This window comes from Dendropsophus ebraccatus, chromosome 5 (genome assembly GCF_027789765.1).
Source record: "Dendropsophus ebraccatus isolate aDenEbr1 chromosome 5, aDenEbr1.pat, whole genome shotgun sequence".
Classification (NCBI taxonomy): domain Eukaryota; kingdom Metazoa; phylum Chordata; class Amphibia; order Anura; family Hylidae; genus Dendropsophus; species Dendropsophus ebraccatus.
In genome coordinates, this window is record NC_091458.1 from 54,409,278 (window position 1) to 54,428,709 (window position 19,432).

The 19,432-nt window shown below is 43.0% G+C and overlaps 1 protein-coding gene across 1 annotated transcript; it reads right to left on the bottom strand.

Annotated features, from left to right (window-relative positions):
• Positions 1-16,820: 16,820 nt before the first annotated feature.
• LOC138794156 (paraneoplastic antigen Ma2-like) lies at positions 16,821-18,128 on the bottom strand. Its single transcript, XM_069972924.1, has one exon. The coding sequence runs from the start codon at positions 18,126-18,128 to the stop codon at positions 16,821-16,823; it is 1,308 nt and encodes a 435-aa protein (XP_069829025.1).
• Between the last annotated feature and the right edge of the window lie 1,304 nt (positions 18,129-19,432).

Consider the following 19,432-nt stretch of genomic DNA (forward strand, 5'->3'; position numbering starts at 1 on the left):
TGATATTAGAATAAAGTAAAGAACTTTTAGATTTTTTTTTTCTTTTCATTTCCACGCACATATTATGATCAAGCATCTTTTGTCTTTGAAGTTGAGCCCCACAATAAGGCTCTAATCCTCTCTGCCGTTTAGCATCATTTACTTGTGTTACTGCATAATTTTTGCGAATACGCTGCAGTACTGCAATGACACTCCAACATGTGTGAACACAGCCCTAATTTCCCTGCACACTTCTGCACAATCAGAGAAATCAGTACAACAGCTGCCTCTGGCTGGTTAGAGATGTTGAATCACTCAGGGGATTGCTAGATTCAGCCAAGCCTCCTGGGACATCACGCCCTGCCCCCTGTCTGCATCATCAACCTGATCTCAGCAAACACACACAATGTGAGACAGAAGCATGGAAGATTTGTCTCCTAAGGGGGGATAGCAGAAGGAGCAGGAGACAATGTGGATTTGCACAGGGGCCATTTTTTTCGCTTAATGGATTTCTATCGGCTCCCAGTGTGGCAGAACCGCAATACATTGTATAGACACATCTATATAACTTTTAAGGTACTTTTAATAGAAAACAAATTTTCCTTATCCGGAGTTCCCCTTTAATGACCTTTCTAGACTTTTACCCAACTCAAAATGTCTGCTTATTACCATTATCTAGTAGAGATGAAGGCAACTCCAGCATGCAACCCGAGTCTGATCAAATACCGGTGGCTGAAGAAGTTGGATGCAGCCCTAGGGAGTCCGGAAAAAGAAGTCGTTATCCACTCTTATGTTAACATTGTTGAAAAGTATAACACCTATATTTTCCACCCCAAAAAAGAATGATGAAAACAACATACAAAAAATATATTAAATATCCACTTTTATTAACACAAAAATCCAAATAGTTAAAAACACCCATAAAAGTACAGTTTGGGGGGACTAGATACCGGTATATTCAGGGCAAGTGGGACAGCTAATCAGTATTAGTAATGTGATCTAATGTTATATTAAATAGTATTTTACATAGATGGGGTCTATGGGGAAATAATTAGAAATTATTTTTTTTTAACATCATGCAGATATAAAAATATTTGTAATCTGTGCCACACAACCTGTAGAGAAATAATATATAGAAAACAATCTCAAGTATCACCATATATCCAAAATAAATTATATACAAATAAAGTGCAAATGCAATGAGGTAGAACAAATGAATATATGGCCGTGATAGCCCATTTATGCATATACAAAGTGCCAATGCAATGAAGTAGATAGCGGTTAAGTAATAACAAATATTAAATCCCACTACAGACCCACATCAGCCCACATCATATGCCCTATGCCGGACCAATGTCAAAAACCCCCATTACCGTGTGTGCCTCGACGCACGTTTCGCTGCTTGCTTTGTCAAGAGGCTGATGATTGTTTCAACACTCCATAGCTTTATAGTACAGCATATCCAATCAAAAATGAACACATCTTAGCCACATCCCAAATAGGGTTTTCCCACCTGTGATTTAGGAGACATGTTCTTCTTCAGGTCCGCACATGTGCTCCCATCGTAACACCGCGTGACGTCACATATTTGCGCCTGCTGATGACCATGGAGACGGCGCCGTCTATGGACGTCAGTCCCGTCACCCGCGCATGCGCATCTCGCGCTTGACGTGCCTCACGAACCGCACCGGTCCCTGTCCGCCATCTTGAATATAGGCAAAACTGCCCATATCCAAAAACAAATGGCAAGTGCTGGTGATTTATATTAAAATAGCAGATACCAACATCAAACAAATACTACTTGCCAGCTAGCATCCACACTCACATCAAAACAAACAGACAAACATGCCACATCACAAAACATAAATACCATAACATAAATAGTGAATAGTAAAGTGCAAGTGCAGTAAAGCCGATATGATAACATAAAAAGTGAAAAAATTAATAACAAAAATTATAATTCTTTTCCATATATATTATATAATCTAGTGATGATGTGCTACCAATAAAACAAAACCGTGCTCAGACGAACAATACATAGAATAATTAATGACATATCACATGTAAGCGATAATAAATAAGATCAGTACATATTTAATATTAATATACCAAGCCCTGACCGAATATAATCCGAGTCATAAAGAGGTAAAAATATTCTTGTCAACAATGGACTAGATCTGATCTTATCAGCTCAATGGGTAACAATAATGTGTAATATATTACTGAATGTGTCTAGTGAATATAAGGCAATTGCAATTATCATGATGCAAAAGGGCATCAAGTGATGTGAAGTTAAGAAGTGAAACATATATATGTGAATGATTAATATATCAATAATTGAGTGTGAATACCTAACATATGTGTTTTTAAAAATGTGTGCACATATAGCTGCCCGCGCAAGGCTAGATGTGGGTATACTGTCATAATAGCAAAGATACCGGGGGGAAGGAGCCACAAATATCATAAAACAGGGATGGTGTCAAAAACCTTGTGTACACTATAGACTCTACAGATGGAATTTAGAACTCAACAATTGAGTCATGACATGCTGGCTATCCTAAGAAAAGAGTGTATTCTCATTATGGCACATAATTTTTAGTGTGATCCAATAGTAACACATGATTATCAATGTATAGAAGTTTAGAGGGATTCTACAGAAGGACAGTCATGAATAATGACCAGAAGTTAGCATGGTAAACATGCAACAGTGGACAGAATAGTCAATAAGAAGTATATATAGATAAGGGGAATCGTAATGGTTTTATACACCCATGATTGGGAGGAGAACCGAGCCAAATGGAAACACAGAGAATTGCATGTACAATGGAGGAGACCACGGGGACAAAATCATCCCCCCGGCCTCCCATGAGCTAGTCAGATGGCTCAACACAAGGCAGCCGATCCCACAGCAGAGAGAGGCCCGCAACACCGCCTGCCCGCCCCCCACCAAACCAAACCACCAACAACCCACACCCAGCACAGACGGACCGAAACTGCCGCGACCAAGACCAGGGGATAGCCAGAGTCACTCCACTCCCCAATATAGCCCCCCACCCAGAATAGAAAACGTACCAAACTGGTATCACCTACCAAAGGGACCAGAGCAGGAACACCACTGTCCCATGGTGTTTTGTAGCTGTAGTAAGTAAACCCATGGACGAAGTAGATAATGATGGATGGTCATATATAATGGGCCATGGAACAAATCCACGGCTCAGACAGTGACAAGAGTAATTAAACCCATTACTGAACCCTAATATAGGTGCAGCAACCACTATCACAAAGCAAGGCCTACAGGAAAAAGATAAAGGCCAATGTGGGAAAAACCAGACAAAAATCACCATGCCAAATTGGATAAATGAGTAATATCCTCCATGAGGGATAGCAGTTAGTTGGTAAAGGCATAATAATATATATGGTGACTACCAGGGATCAGCCAACCCATCCCACATTGGGGAAATATCACCTATGCATAAGGAGTCAGTTAGGATGGTGGCGTCCCTGTACCATGGGAAGTTATTTTAGAATACCAGATAATAATGTGCAGAACTGCCAGTCAACATGTACCTGAGAGAAGATAAATATATATATATATATATATATAAATCACATATTTCATGATTGACCGACTAAAAAAATAATAATCCACTAACATCCATGCTGGAACCCACATATCCACCATTTTGCATCCCACATAGGGGAAATATCACCTATGAATAAGGAGCAAGTAGGGATAATGGCGTCCCTGTACCATGTGAAGTTATTTTAGAGCACCAGATAATGATGTGCAGAACTAATACTCCTAGTGTTTCTTGACCTCGCGTTTTCCCTGACTTAGCTATTCCTGTTTACCCGACCTTTTGGCTTGTATTTTGACTATCCCTTGGACTCGTTTTTGTACCTCGCCGCTAGACTGTTGCTGACCCGGAATTCTGACCTCGCTCTTGTTGTGTGTGTCTGTCTTGTTTTGTTTCGTGTTGCACCCTAGCAGTACAGGGACTGCCGTCCAGTTGTCCTTTTGAGACCTAGGGCATCTGGGGCAAGTAGGTAGGGCCAGTGGGGCGGGTGCCAGCTTTAGGGTTCACCTGTCCTTGTGTCTCCCTGTCCCTATCCTGACACCCTGTCAAGAGTCCAAAGATTAGCTAACCACTAGGACCATTAGATCAGAGATATGAGCTAAATCCCAATTGCTCGTTGAGACCACTTGGGGTCATGGTGTTCAGAGTGACAATCCATTTCGTTTTGATCTGAAGCAGCGTACGTTTTATGTCGCCACCTCGTACTCCCAGATGCACCTGATTAATTCTGTTATACGCTGAGCAGTGCTACGATGGGAGCACATGTGCGAACCTGAAGGAGATCATGTCTCCTAAATCACAGGTGGGGAAACCCTATTTGGGATGTGGCTAAGATGTGTTAATTTTTGATTAAATATGCTGTACTATAAAGCTATGGAGTGTTGCAACAATCATCAGCCTCTTGACAAAGCAAGCAGCGAAACGTGCATCGAGGCACACACGGTAATAGGGGTTTGTGACATTGGTCCGGCACAGAGCAAATGATGTGGGTCTGTAGTGGAATTTAATATTTGTGTGCCTGACTCTGTTCAATTTAACCTGTATATTGTTACTTAACCGCTATCTACCTCATTGCATTGGCACTTTGTATATGCATAAATGGGCTATCACGGCCATATATTAATTTGTTCTACCTCATTGCATTTGCACTTTATTTGTAAATAATTTATTTTGGATATATGGTGATACTTGATGTTGTTTTTTATATATTATTTCTCTACAGGTTGTGTGGCACAGATTACAAATATTTTCATATCTGCATGATGTTAAAAAAAATTCTAATTACTTCCCCATAGACCCCATCTATGTAAAATACTATTTAATATAACATTAGATCACATTACTAATACTGATTACCTGTCCCACTTGCCCCGAATATACCGGTACCTAGTTCCCCCCAACTGTACTTTTATGGGTGTTTTTAACTATTTGGATTTTTGTGTTAATAAAAATGGATATTTAATATAATTTTTTAGTTTATTTTTTTATTATTCTTTTTGGGGGTGGAAAATATAGGTGTTATAGGTTCTCAAATAGAGATTTCCACTCGCAGGAAATATTAGCAATTTAGGGGTTATTTTGAAATTTGTAGGTGTATTTATTGTTGGAAAGTAGCCTATGGCTAGGTTCACACTATGTAAAAAATTACACCAGTCTTTCATAACATCGGCCATCATTGTGCAAATAACATGCACTGTTTAGAAAATAGCATATGTTATTTGGTCAGTGACGGCCGTTGTTATGAAAGATGGCCGTCATTTTTACATAGTGTGAACCTAGCCATAGGCTGTATATGACCTAAAATCTGTAGAAAAATGTGAGTCTGTGCACACATTGTGGAAAAAAATGTATGTATTTCTTACAATGTGTGCACAGACTGATGATTTTTGCTAAACTCTAATGCAACACATTATTAGATTGAAAATATGTTTTATACTGTGTATTTTGATTTCATTTTACTATGTGTGAACATAGCCGTCGATTCGAAAACTGATTTAAAGGGGTACTCTGGAGAAGCAGTATTTATCAGCTGCAGTATGTCATGCATGAAATGGCATTTTCTTTTCAGTTTGACACTGTGCTCTCTGCTGCCACCTCTGTCTGTGATAGGAACTGTCCAGAGAAGAGTACAAAATTCTCATAGAAAACCTCTCTTGATTCCCATCATGGATATAAGTGGCAGCAGAAAAAACTGTGTCAAGGCTGGAAAGAATACACCACTTCCTGCAGGACATACAGCAACTGATAAGTACTAGAAGATTTTTAGATACAAGTAATTTGCAAATCTGTATAATGTTTTGACACCAGTTGATTTGAAAAAAAAAAAATTCTCCCAAGTACCCCTTTAAATTTGTGGTTCTTAATGGATCAAGCCATCTCCTAAAGCAAATATTAACCACCACAGCAGACACAGTGCTGCTCAGTCAGTGGCTGCTTTGTGGAGTGTCTACAAATGATTTAGCAATGGTAAAAAGAATAACAAAGCGCTTTCTCTGTTATTCTACAAGGTCTGTGGTCTTGTTCCTGCTATGCATTTATATGGATATGTTTCTTTATATGCACCTTATGTACAACGCGCAAATAAACTGTTGATTATTTTCCTGTCTTGGTAGTAGTTGTCCTGCACTTATTATGTGTCCCTTGTATACACTTTATACAAAGAACAAGTGATGAAAATGTTGACTCGTTTTTCTAAAGATATGTACTCAACTAAGACTATATAGTTATACTGAGGTGTATACAAAAATGTAAAAAGAGGTTCACACACCGTAAAATAAAGCTAAAATACAGCTGATATTTTGAGGTCAAAGCACAGCCATATTTGTAATATAATCCAGTGGTTAAAAAAGGAAAATGCAGTACTTACTGGGTTAACTTATGGTTTCCTTTAAGATCGTTGGATGTGGTTGAACAGGGCGATGGACCATTTCGCACACACACTCATTAGGGCACTTCCTCTAGGCCCCTACGTCACTCTGTGACTCCACTCCCTTCATAGGAGTGTACACTGCTGCACAAAATGGTCTTTCACCCTGTTCATCCACATCCCATGATCTTAAAGCAATAAAGTTTGGTACAAGTTAACCCAGTGCCCCATTTTCCTTCTTATGCACTGGAGTCAGAAGCTACTTCATTACCACTGAACTGTTATGTATGCACTCTGTACTATGTGTCAGCACAGGTTCTTGGTGTGATATGGATGCAACACCTGTATTTGGACAGTACTGAGGTTATATATCTTCCATGTAGGATATATTTTTAATATGATGATGCGTTCCACTAAAGTCAAGAGGTAATTGGCCACATAGTATACAATAACATCCGTAATGGATTACACCCATACAAGTAATTCACATGCTCATTATTTACCACCTGTTTTTGTAAAGCACCGCCTTTTTTCATCTATTCACACATTGATTTATTATTTATGAATCAAAATTACTGTTATATTTAGCTCTTTATTTTACTGTGTATGAACCTAGCCTTAAAGAGGTTGTCCAGGAAAAATTCACTTTTCCCCTATCCACAGGAGATCACAGGGAGTCGACCTATGTATCCCCTCTCGATCTCCATATGGGGTCCCACTGGCTCTGTTATGAATAGAGCCATGGGTATGGCTCATGACCCGCAGCTCCATTAATTCCTATGGAGCCGAGGGAAAGAGCCGAGTACACTAGAAGTGCACTTACTTGGCTCTCTCCAAGACCTTCATAGGAATAAAAAGAGCTACAGGTCCAGCGCTGTACCCATGGCTCTATTTATAACAGAGTCGGCATATGGAACTTGGCAGAGGGTACTAAGGTTGGACCCCCCACGATCTCCTACTTTTCCCCTATCCTGTGGATAGGGGAAAAGTGAATTTTTCCTGGAATGCCCCTTTAAAGTGGCTTACTGTTAAATTATGCAACTATTTTTTTACAAATAACTTTCATTAGATATGCCTTAAACATCTTAGACAAAAACATTTCCTGTGTAAATTGAAAGGGGTACTCCAGGCAGCCTTGTTAAACAAGAAAAACTCCAAACAGTGCTAGGTACTTACTTGTGCCCCCGCCACTTTTTAAGTGGATTTACAGTAGTCCTTCTTCTCTGATGCAGTTTTCTGTGAGGTCACAGCACCTTCTGCATTGACTTCCTGTCTGCTCTTTGTCTCTTTCTGCTCTATAGCATAATTCATCCCTGGCCAGCATGCTGTAAACACACCTTACTCTTCCTAAATGTCCCAATAAAGATATATATGTATCTGTTTGTATGACAGGGACATGATCATATAGGAGCTGATCATAGATGGTCACATCACTCAGGGGGATGGGGCTTGAGCTCAAACACAAGATCCAGCCAAGCCTCCTGTGACATCAGAGGATAATGCGTTGTCTATAAACAAGGGGAGGAGTCAGAAAGTTATCTCTTTGGGTAATCTTTTTTTTAAATACATGATTCTGATACTGGATAACCCCTTTAAGTCATCATTACAGTCAACTGATCCCCACTGGTCAGCTTTTGTACAATTGCACAATTTTTCCTGCAAGTTTTCTAAAATTGCAGCATAAATGTCGCTATTTTGCCATAATTGTGCAATTCGCTGCAAATTAGTCGGAAATCATGGCAAAAAACGCAACAAAAAATGCATGTGTGAACGCAGCCTCAGGTTTCACATAGTTTTGCCACTCACAGATGTCATATTGTATCATTTTCCTTAAAGGGGTAGTGCAGCGCTAAACATTTATTTACAAAATAACACACATTACAAAGTTATACAACTTTGTAATGTGTGTTATGTATGTGAATGGCCCCCTTCCCCGTGTTCCCCCCCACCCACACTAGACCTGGAAGTGTGGTGCATTATACTTACCGCATTCGTGTCGACCCCCGGCCGCCATCTTGTGACAATGACGTCATCTTCGGGAGGCCGGCCGGACCGCTCCAGCCGTCCCTCATGCCGGCCCCCCTCTGCCACATCATCAGCTGCTCAGCCGCGATTGGCTGAGCATAACTGTGCTCAACCAATCGCGGCTGAGCAGCTGATGACGCGGCAGAGGGGGGCCAGCATGAGGGACGGATGGAGCGGTTCGGCCGGCTTCCAAAAGATGACGTCATTGTCACAAGATGCGGGCCGGGGGTTGAAACGAATGCAGTAAGTATAATGCACCACACTTCCGGGTCCAGTGTGGTTGGGGGAAACACGGGGAAGGGGGCCATTCACATACATAACACACATTACAAAGTTGTATAACTTTGTAATGTGTGTTATTTTGTGAAAAAATGTTTAGCGCCGCACTACCCCTTTAATAAATAGGAGTCTAATGTTTTCATTTATTCCTTTGCTTTGGTTTTCTCTATGTAGTTTTAGGTCAAATTTATGTAGAAAAATGGTAACTAGAAAGGATTTACAAAGTTTGAAGCACCACTTTCCCTTTAACAATTGTGGTTAAAGGGGTTATCCAGCGCTGCAAAAATATGGCCACTTTCTTCCAGAGACAGCACCACTATTGTATCCAGCTTGGGCGGGGTTTTGCTGCTCAGTTTTTGCTGTCTTTGAAGGAAAGTGGCCATGTTTTTGAAGCATTGGATAACCCCTTTAAAGAAGGCTTGCAGTTCCATGGAGCTAAGGCTGGGTTCACATACTGTATCTCCGTCATCCGGCAGGTGGCGGTTTTTGGTCCATAAACATGCAGCAGCCAGCCGGTAAACAGTTTGTCCAGTGATTTTTTTGTTTGTTTGTGCTAAGGCACAAACCCCAAATAGGAGTATCCTCAAACAAGAAGAGGGAGGCAGAGAAGGAGGCTGAAGGCACAAGATGCTGTAAGTCGATCAGCATTGGACCTGCAGCTCCCGCTACTTTACAAACCAGATTGCAATTGTGACCTTTGTAACCCGTATAGCTATGCCACTGAGCTTACTACAAGCATACAAAGTAAGGGTACTATTACACGGAATGATAATCGGCCGAATCGGCCCCGTGTAATAAATACAATGATCAGCCAATGACAACGATCATTGGCTGATCGTTGATATAGGTATGAACCTATAATTGTCGAGGACCGACCACGCACTGCTACGTGTAATAGCGGTGCGCGGCCGGCGTCTGACGATATACATTTCCTATCCAGGCTGCAGGGCTTCTCTTGCTGTCTTCTTCTCCCCGGGTCCCACGCTCTAGCTTCAGAGTGGCCTGTCTGAGCTGACAGGCCACTCAGCCAATCACTGGCCAGGACCGCCATGGCCAGTGATTGGCTGAGCGGCCTGTCAGCTTAGACAGGCCGCTCTGAAGCTGAAGCGTGCAGGACCCAGGGAGAAGACCGCAAGAGGAGCCCTGCAGCCTGAACAGGTAATGTATAAAGTAAAAACAAGGGCTTCAAGGACATCGGTAACTATGTCCCTGTAGCACTTAAACGATAATCGGGCCGTGTAATAGGCGCAGTAAACGAGCTAGCAGATCGCCGCTCGTTTACAGTTATTATCGGGCCTTCATCGACCCGTGTCATACTACCCTTAGTATATCACAGTAGATATATAGCCTTCTCACCCCATTCCAGCCCCCACTGAGAAAAAATCAAATAAAATTATTTTTCCTATTCTCCCAAACTCAACTATTCACATTCCTATTCGGGCTCTGATCATTTCTCATAAGCTTTAATTAAGATAACTGATTTAATCCAAGTATTTAAGCTTGCACTATAGAGAGACACCAATCTATCTGAAGTCACGCCAAAAAGAGCTATTAAAAGGAGAAGTCTGGCAAAAATCTTTATTAAAGTATTGTATTGCCCCCCCCCCCCCCCAAAAAAAAAGTTATACAAATCACCAATATACACTTATTATGGGAAATGCTTATAAAGAGCTTTTTTTCCCTGCACTTACTACTGCATCAAGGCTTCACTGCCTGGATAACTTGGTGATGTCACGACCTGACTCCCAGAGCTGTGCCGGCTGTGGCTGCTGGAGAGGATGAGGGGGGACACTGAGGGACACAGGGCACTGAAGGGACACTGAGCATCCCTCTGCCATCATCCTCTCCAGCAGCCACAGCCCGCACAGCTCTGGGAGTCGGGTCGTGACATCACCATGTTATCCAGGAAGTGAAGCCTTGATGCAGTAGTAAGTGTAGGGAAAAAAGCACTTTATAAGCATTTTACGTAATAAGTGTATATTGGTGATTTGTATAACTTTTGGGGGGGCAATACAATACTGTAATAAAAAAATTTCACCAGACTTCTCCTTTAATCACACTTCATTCTTTTTTGTGGAATATTACTGTCTGAATCATCCCCTAGGATAATCATAAGAAAAAGGTGATATTTATCTTTAGCCTTTCTAAAATTTTGTCAAACAAATCCTTCCAGTAACCAACAATTGTATGTCTACCGCATAGGACATGTAGGAATCCTACCTCACCAGACTTTGGCCACATCTAAGGCAACTTAAATCCATCCTTTTTTTAAACAAAGACCGTGGAATAGTGTGATTCCCACTCTATATCCCCATTTTCTACCACATCTGCTTACTCTGTATCCTTCTATTTTCCATGTTATGAAGAATCTTAATTTTTTAGGCTTCAGTAAGAGTAAGGTTGAACCAAAATTGAGAAAAGTCAAGTGAACCCACATGTTCAGTAATTCTTTTTAACCACCTCTATTATTAAATACAACCACAGTGGGAAGAATTCTAATATGTCAGAAATCTAGACCCACCACCACACCCTTTCCTTTATGGCAAACACAAATGTTCTTGTCTGATTCTTTCTCTTTCATGACTGCAGACCATGTTATTGAAAAATAACACAATTTTTCTAAACAGGTTGTTAGAAATTGTTGGAAAAAAAGGTTTCATCCATGTTAAAACAAATTCACATCTTCTTTTCCTGTATACTTTGATTATATGCACAGTGTCGAAGGGATACTCCTGAGGAAAAAAAATATTTTAAATCAACTGGTGTCAGAACGTTATATAAATATGTATTTTACGCCTATTTTAAAATCTCAAGTCATCCAGTACTTTTTAGCTGCTGTATGTCCTGCAGGAAGTGGTGTTTTCTTTCTAGTCTGACACTGTGCTCTCTGCTGCCACTTCTATCTGTGACAGGAACAGTGCAAAGCAGCAGCAAGTCCCCATAGAAAATCTCTTCTGCTCTGGGCAGTTCCTGTCACGGACAAAGGTGGCAGCAGAGAGCAGCGTGTGAGACTGGTGTAGCACACCCGTAGGTGGAGCTTTATTATAATAATTGGATGGGACCCCTGCCTGAAACCTTGGTGACACCCCAAATATTCCCCAACTCTCTGACACAGTTTCTTTGACAGCAGGAAAACACATTTATTGGGACAGGTTAGTAGAATTGTCCTTAGAGCAGGTAACACAATAGACAAGTAGCAAACAGCAACAAAAGAAAATGATTTGCCAATTAACCACCAATAATGAACTTAAGGTAATGTTATTAATTACACATGCATAGACATCTAATCACACAATAAACTGTAATTTTATGATCCAACTGGTTCAAAAATGCTCTCAGAGGGTTTTGTCTGAGGTAAGAAAAAAACAGGGTTAAGGAGGAAAAATGTGTCCATAGTCCTCTAGTACCAAAACCCAGAGAAGTCCAGCATGTGCACAGCTGTGAATGAAGTAGCTCCCAAACAGATGACAGATAACAGTGCAGGGGACTGCTAGGCTTTAGCTGTAGTCTCTCTCTGTACATGCAGGTGGGGCTGTCACTTATTCCCCTCACTGTCACACATACACCTCACAGCACTTGTATTTATTCCCTGTATTTTCCCTCCAGTCTGCAGGGTTATATGTAGAACACTGGGGCTGCATGTAAGTATGTGCTACTGTTATCTCCTGCTTAGAAATGGCTGACAGCACTACACATCCACCATGTGTCCTTCCTGAAATGGTGGCCGCCTCACACCAACACTGTAACTGGTTGCACACTGTAACTGGTTGTACTCACAGCCCGGGCATGTGTCTGAGAACAGGCAGGTTCTTTGCAGGTGCTTTATGGGCTGATAAATGTCTTTTAGTTGAGCAAACACAGGGATCTCTTCACTTGCTTCCAGCAGCATCCCAAACCACACTGTCCTTGCCACCCCAGCATCCTCTTCCTCCTTCCTCCTCTTAGCTCCTCCCCCACTGACCCTGGGGGATCATGGGTCTTGTAGTTTAATTATCCATCACTGCACTGGAAAGCTCTGAGAATAATCCCACCCCAGCGCACAGCCTGAGCAGCATCAACTGTTTATTTGCTGAAGAATTCCACCAGCAGAGGAGCTCTACATTCTCCCCCCACTTGAAGTCTTGAGTCCTCTCAAGATGAGCAAGAGAAAAATGGGTTATTATTAAACTGTAAAGTTATTAATACACCATCAAATGAGCAGTAGCATTATATGCAAGAGGAACATCCCACCAAGGCACATCACCACATTTTGTCTGGGGCAGGGTGTCACCAAGTGAACTAACATTTAGGGGAGGATGGGCGAAGGTCAGTCTATGAGCAGTCTTAATAGGCTCTTGAGTACTATGACCCAGGGAATCATAGGTAAGTCTTTGTGGAGGTCTAATGGGTCTTGAAGGTCTTGATTCAGAGCTTATATGTGTCATCAGCAGTAACACCGAAAACCAAATCAACTGGAAGTCGAGCCTCTCTTCCAAACATGAGGAGGTATGGAGAGAATCCTGTAGCATCACTTCTAGTACTGTTGTATGCATGGACGACAGTAGCTACATGCCGGCTCCAATGGGCTTTCTTCTCGGCCGACAGTGTACCTAACATGTCCAACAAGGTTCTGTTAAAACGCTCTGGCTGAGGATCGCCTTGTGGGTGATATGGGGTTGTACGACTCTTTTGTACACCCAGCAGAGTGAGTAGCTCATGAATCAACTTACTTTCAAAATCTCTCCCTTGGTCTGAATGGATCCTCCTTGGAAGGCCATAGTGCACAAAGAACTTTTCTACAAGAATCTTTGCCACTGTAATGGCTTTTTGGTCACGGGTAGGGAAAGCCTGAGCGTATCTTGTGTAATGGTCGGTCACCACTAATACACTGCTGACTCCACCTTCATCTGGTTCAATGCATAGGAAATCAATACAAACAAGATCCAGCGGCCCTTGACTTTCCATTTTCCCAAGAGGAGCGGCTCTAGCAGGCAGAGTTTTCCTCTGAATGCAGCGAAGGCAAGAACGGCAATAATCTTCTACATTCTGCTTCATGCATGGCCAGTAGAATCTGTCCCTGACTAGGCCTAAAGTTCGGTCAAAACCCAGATGACCATGATCATCGTGTAGTGATTGAAGTATTACGTCCTTGTACTTTTGGGGGAGTAGTAGCTGCCACTTTTCACTGTTTAGCTGACTTGGAGCTCTTCGGTAGACCAGCCCATTGCGGATTTTCAAACGATCCCATTCTTTGGCAAGGAGTCTAGCCAACGGATGATCATCTGTGTGCAGTATATCAGCTTGTTGTTTTTGGAGAGCCGCTACAGCTAGCCCACAGAGTGAATCTTCTCTTTGATCTTTCTTCAAATCACCTTGCGTAATAGCAGGAAGAGGTGAAGCTTGCAAAGTTACCAGATTACAGTAGACTTCAGGCACACTCTCCTCGTGAAGCCCTAGCTTTCGCGCCCAACATCCATTTTCAGAGCAACAGCTAACATATTGACACATGGTCCTCACCCCAGGTGCAGGAATTTCTACCCACTCATCTTTAGGGTGCATATCGCCATGAGGTCTTCGGGACAGTCCATCTGCATCCCCATTTTCCTTACCAGGGCGGTACTTAAGGCTAAAATTGTAATTTGAAAGTGCAGCCATCCACCGATGTCCTGTAGCATCCAGCTTGGCAGTGGTCAGTATGTAAGTCAAGGGGTTATTGTCAGTTTGAACTTCAAATTCAGCCCCATACAAGTAGTCATGTAATTTGTCAACCACAGCCCATTTGAGAGCCAAGAATTCCAGTTTATGGGCCGGATAGTTCTTCTCTGTGGGAGACAAACTTCTGCTCACAAAGGCCACTGGTCTTAGTTTCTTATCATGTTCTTGATATAACACTCCTCCAAGACCTTCTCGGCTTGCATCCACGTGCAGCACATACGATTTGGCAGGGTCAGCATAGGCTAGCACAGGAGCATGGGTAAGGCAGTGCTTCAACCGTTCAAATGCCTGCTCGCATTCAGGACTCCAGCGGTCTTCAATGCACTCCTTGGATTTTCTAGGACCCTTTGGTTTCTGGAGAGCCCTCTCTTCATCAGTGTCACCGGGTTCCACTTCATTCTGCAGCATCTGATTGAGAGGTCTCGCTACTTTGGAAAAACCCTTGACAAATCTCCTGTAGTAACTGCAGAACCCCAGGAAAGAACGTAATTCCGTGATCGTCCGGGGCTTGGGCCATGATGTCACAGCTTCCAGTATTTCTGGGTCAGTAGCTATTCCCTCAGCAGAAACCACATGCCCTACATACGTCACAGAGGGCTGAAAAAATTTGCACTTCTCAAGAGACAACTTCAGTCCTTCTTGCTCAAGCCGATCCAAGACTCGCATCAGCCGGTCAGTATGTTCTTCCAATGTCTTTCCGAACACTATTATATCATCCAGATATACGATCACTTCCAGCAGATGCATGTCACCGACTGTTTTCTCCATAAGTCTCTGAAACGTAGCTGGAGCCCCCATGAGACCTTGTGGCATTTTGTCAAATTCAAAGAATCCACCTGGATAGATGAAAGCCGTCAACTCCTTGTCTTCAGGGCTCATTGGAATCTGATAGTATCCACTCCTCAGATCCAGGACACTAAACCACTTACTCCCTACCAAACAATTTAAAGCATCTTCAATTCGAGGGGTGGTGTACTGATCAGGAATGGTCCGCTGATTTAGAGTCCGGTAATCAACACACATCCGAATGGTGCCATTCTTCTTGCGCACCACAACTATAGGTGAAGCATAAGGACTTCGGGACTCTCTGATTATCCCAGCCACTTTAAGGTCTTCCAGATGCTTACGTAGATCCTCTAAATCACCAAGAGCTACTCTTCTAGGGCGTTCTCTGAAAGGTCTATCATCTTTCAATGGGATCTGGTGTTGTGCACTCTTTGCACATCCCATATCCAGCTCATGTGCGGAGAAGCAGTTTTTTCGAGCTTTCAACAACTTTCGAACTCTGTCTACCCACTCTGGTGACATTCGACCTCCTCCGATATCCACTTCATCAATCAGGGCCTCAACAGTTTCTGGCCTTGCTCCAAGGAGGGCTGCAGAGGGTAAAGGGGTAGCATTGTAAACCTTCCTGAGGCGTATAGAAGGCCTTAAAACTACTGGAGCACCCCCAGTATTCTTCAACCCCACTAGAAGGGAGTCCTGTGGATGCTTTAATTTGTTCGATGGCCAGACTTCTGGCACTAATTCTACTCCAGGAGGTAAATCTGCTTCAGGATCCATCTCCATCATAAGGTGAGAACTGGTGCTGTCACGGTACATTTTAATTTTGGCCCTCATGCAGGTAACTTTACCGGGTAAAACAGTATATTCTTTACTGGCTTGAGTCCACACATGACCAATATCTTCCTTCTGGTATCTTTCCTGGGACTTTAGCAGAGCAAACATGGGCCTCAACACTGGGTGCACTGCCTCCTGCTTATTCACCAATTGAGGTTTCAACATTCTTCGTACAAAGTCAGTGTTGGTGCCTACCAGCATGGCTGCTTCCCCACCTTCTTTAGGTCTGGGGCAGTAAACAGCCAAAGTTTCGAAAACTTCCGTTGATCCCACCACAGAACAAGGAAATTCCACCTTGAGAGATACATAGCCATCATAAGGGAACTTCGTGTCACTGAGGCCCCAGATTTCCAGATTCTCTAACTTGTGAATAGGGAGATGCTTTAGATGCTTTTGGTAGAAATCCCTAAAAAGTACTGTTATCTGAGCTCCCGTATCCAACAGGACTTTGCTGTACACTCCTTCAATCCGGACTGAGACTACTGGGGAAGGCCCAATTAACTCAGGAGGTGTTCTTGATTTTGTGTCTGTTGTAGCATCAATCAAAACCTTCTGATATCTGGTTTTGGGCCGACTCGTGGTACTTTGAGAATAGTCATACATGGTGGGGTCTTCTATCTGCTTCTGTCGTGTTATGGCTTTAGTTTTGTCTCTCACCCACTTCAGTGGTAAAGGTTGAACCTCAGTTTTGGTTTTAGCTCGAGGGTTAAAGTTGAAACGGTCCACTCTATGTTTTGCTTGATTGGAGTTCCTTCCTCTGGGGCACCCAGATGACTCCTTCACTGGGGCCCTCTGAAGTTTCCCGGCGGCTTTCTTGTCTGCACTTCCTTGGAGGTTTCAAGGCTTGGGCATTGCCTCCTAACATGCCCTCTTCCTCCACACTGGTAGCAGATTATAGCATCTTTTCTTTTTCTCTCCTTCTGGGAGGCAGTACCCGAGGGCACAGTCTCAGCCCTTTCATCAGGCTGTAACTGAGTACCAGCTACTAAAGTCACCAGCTCAGTTAGCTTTGACACTTGTTCCCTCAGCTGAGCTAACTCCTCCCCAGCACAACAAGCTTGTACTGTCTGCACTTTAGTACTGAAGGTTCCTGGGACCTTGACACTGACCCCTTTTTCCTCCAACATGGCTTCCTCTTCTCGGACCAACTTGACCAATTGGTTATATCTAAGAGTGCCACAGTCCCCTTGGGACCTCAACTTGAGCATAACTGGGTCTAAGGGTAGGGCTCCTCGAAGTAGCTGTCTTACTCTGACACTGTCCACTGAGTCGGCATCCATCCCTCTCTTCAGCCTCATCTGATGCAATATTTTATCCAACCGCTGTATATAAAGAGACAGCTTTTCTCCCTTTTCTTGGTAAGTGTGCTCAAACTGGTACAAGAGTTCAGAGACTCCCTCTGTCCTACCGAACACATCCTGTAGTGCCTCCAGGTAGTCGTGTGCAGTGCAGTCTTTCTTACTCAACTTAAGATTCCTAATAGTATCAGCCGCTACCTCTTTCAAACTTTCCGCTATCCTTTGCCTTTTGAGAGCTTCAGAAACTTCCCATTCATCCAGACCTTGCAGAGCCTGTTCCATCCAGGCCTCAAAGCTTTCTTCATCAGATGGGAGAGGCTGAGTCCCTGAGAACATTGGCAAGCGTTTATATCTAGCCGTTGAATGTCCTGACTTGGCACACTTTTCCACTAATTCACCAAGAGCATTCAGAAACTCTGGGCCAATTGTGGCGGTAGTGGTTGTTTGAGTCGAAGGTTGACTTGCAAGCTGTATCGGCTGTTCTTCAGCTGGTACGACTATTTCCACTTTGTATTTTTCATTTCCTACTTCCAGATTGCTAGGCATCACTACATTAGCAACAGGGCAGTCTAATTCCAATAGAACTCTCATGGTATTACCACTCTGGTCTTGCTTTAGACCTCTAATAAAACAACGACTGTCGGACAGAGTCTCGTCCATTATCTGGTAAATCTGTCTATGGGTAAGGATGGTGGTGGAAATGGACAGGCCTAGACAGTGACTCTGGTCCAGTTGGAGGGTTCTGCACCATTCAGCAACGGCATTTGGGTCTAGGGTTGGTTCTGCCATTATTTTGCTGTTGCTGACTGGGTCTGAGACACTTTGGGGGGAGGGAAAGGGGCGGAGTCATTCACAAGTAGGCGGGCCACCGAGTATCCCGGACGAGCCCCCAAATGTAGCACACCCGTAGGTGGAGCTTTATTATAATAATTGGATGGGACCCCTGCCTGAAACCTTGGTGACACCCCAAATATTCCCCAACTCTCTGACACAGTTTCTTTGACAGCAGGAAAACACATTTATTGGGACAGGTTAGTAGAATTGTCCTTAGAGCAGGTAACACAATAGACAAGTAGCAAACAGCAACAAAAGAAAATGATTTGCCAATTAACCACCAATAATGAACTTAAGGTAATGTTATTAATTACACATGCATAGACATCTAATCACACAATAAACTGTAATTTTATGATCCAACTGGTTCAAAAATGCTCTCAGAGGGTTTTGTCTGAGGTAAGAAAAAAACAGGGTTAAGGAGGAAAAATGTGTCCATAGTCCTCTAGTACCAAAACCCAGAGAAGTCCAGCATGTGCACAGCTGTGAATGAAGTAGCTCCCAAACAGATGACAGATAACAGTGCAGGGGACTGCTAGGCTTTAGCTGTAGTCTCTCTCTGTACATGCAGGTGGGGCTGTCACTTATTCCCCTCACTGTCACACATACACCTCACAGCACTTGTATTTATTCCCTGTATTTTCCCTCCAGTCTGCAGGGTTATATGTAGAACACTGGGGCTGCATGTAAGTATGTGCTACTGTTATCTCCTGCTTAGAAATGGCTGACAGCACTACACATCCACCATGTGTCCTTCCTGAAATGGTGGCCGCCTCACACCAACACTGTAACTGGTTGCACACTGTAACTGGTTGTACTCACAGCCCGGGCATGTGTCTGAGAACAGGCAGGTTCTTTGCAGGTGCTTTATGGGCTGATAAATGTCTTTTAGTTGAGCAAACACAGGGATCTCTTCACTTGCTTCCAGCAGCATCCCAAACCACACTGTCCTTGCCACCCCAGCATCCTCTTCCTCCTTCCTCCTCTTAGCTCCTCCCCCACTGACCCTGGGGGATCATGGGTCTTGTAGTTTAATTATCCATCACTGCACTGGAAAGCTCTGAGAATAATCCCACCCCAGCGCACAGCCTGAGCAGCATCAACTGTTTATTTGCTGAAGAATTCCACCAGCAGAGGAGCTCTACACTGGAAAGTAAACACCCCTTCCCTGAAGGACATACAGAAGCTGGAAATACTGGAAGAATTAACATTTTTAAATAAAAGTAAAAATATAGGGAATGTGTCATCGAAAAATGACC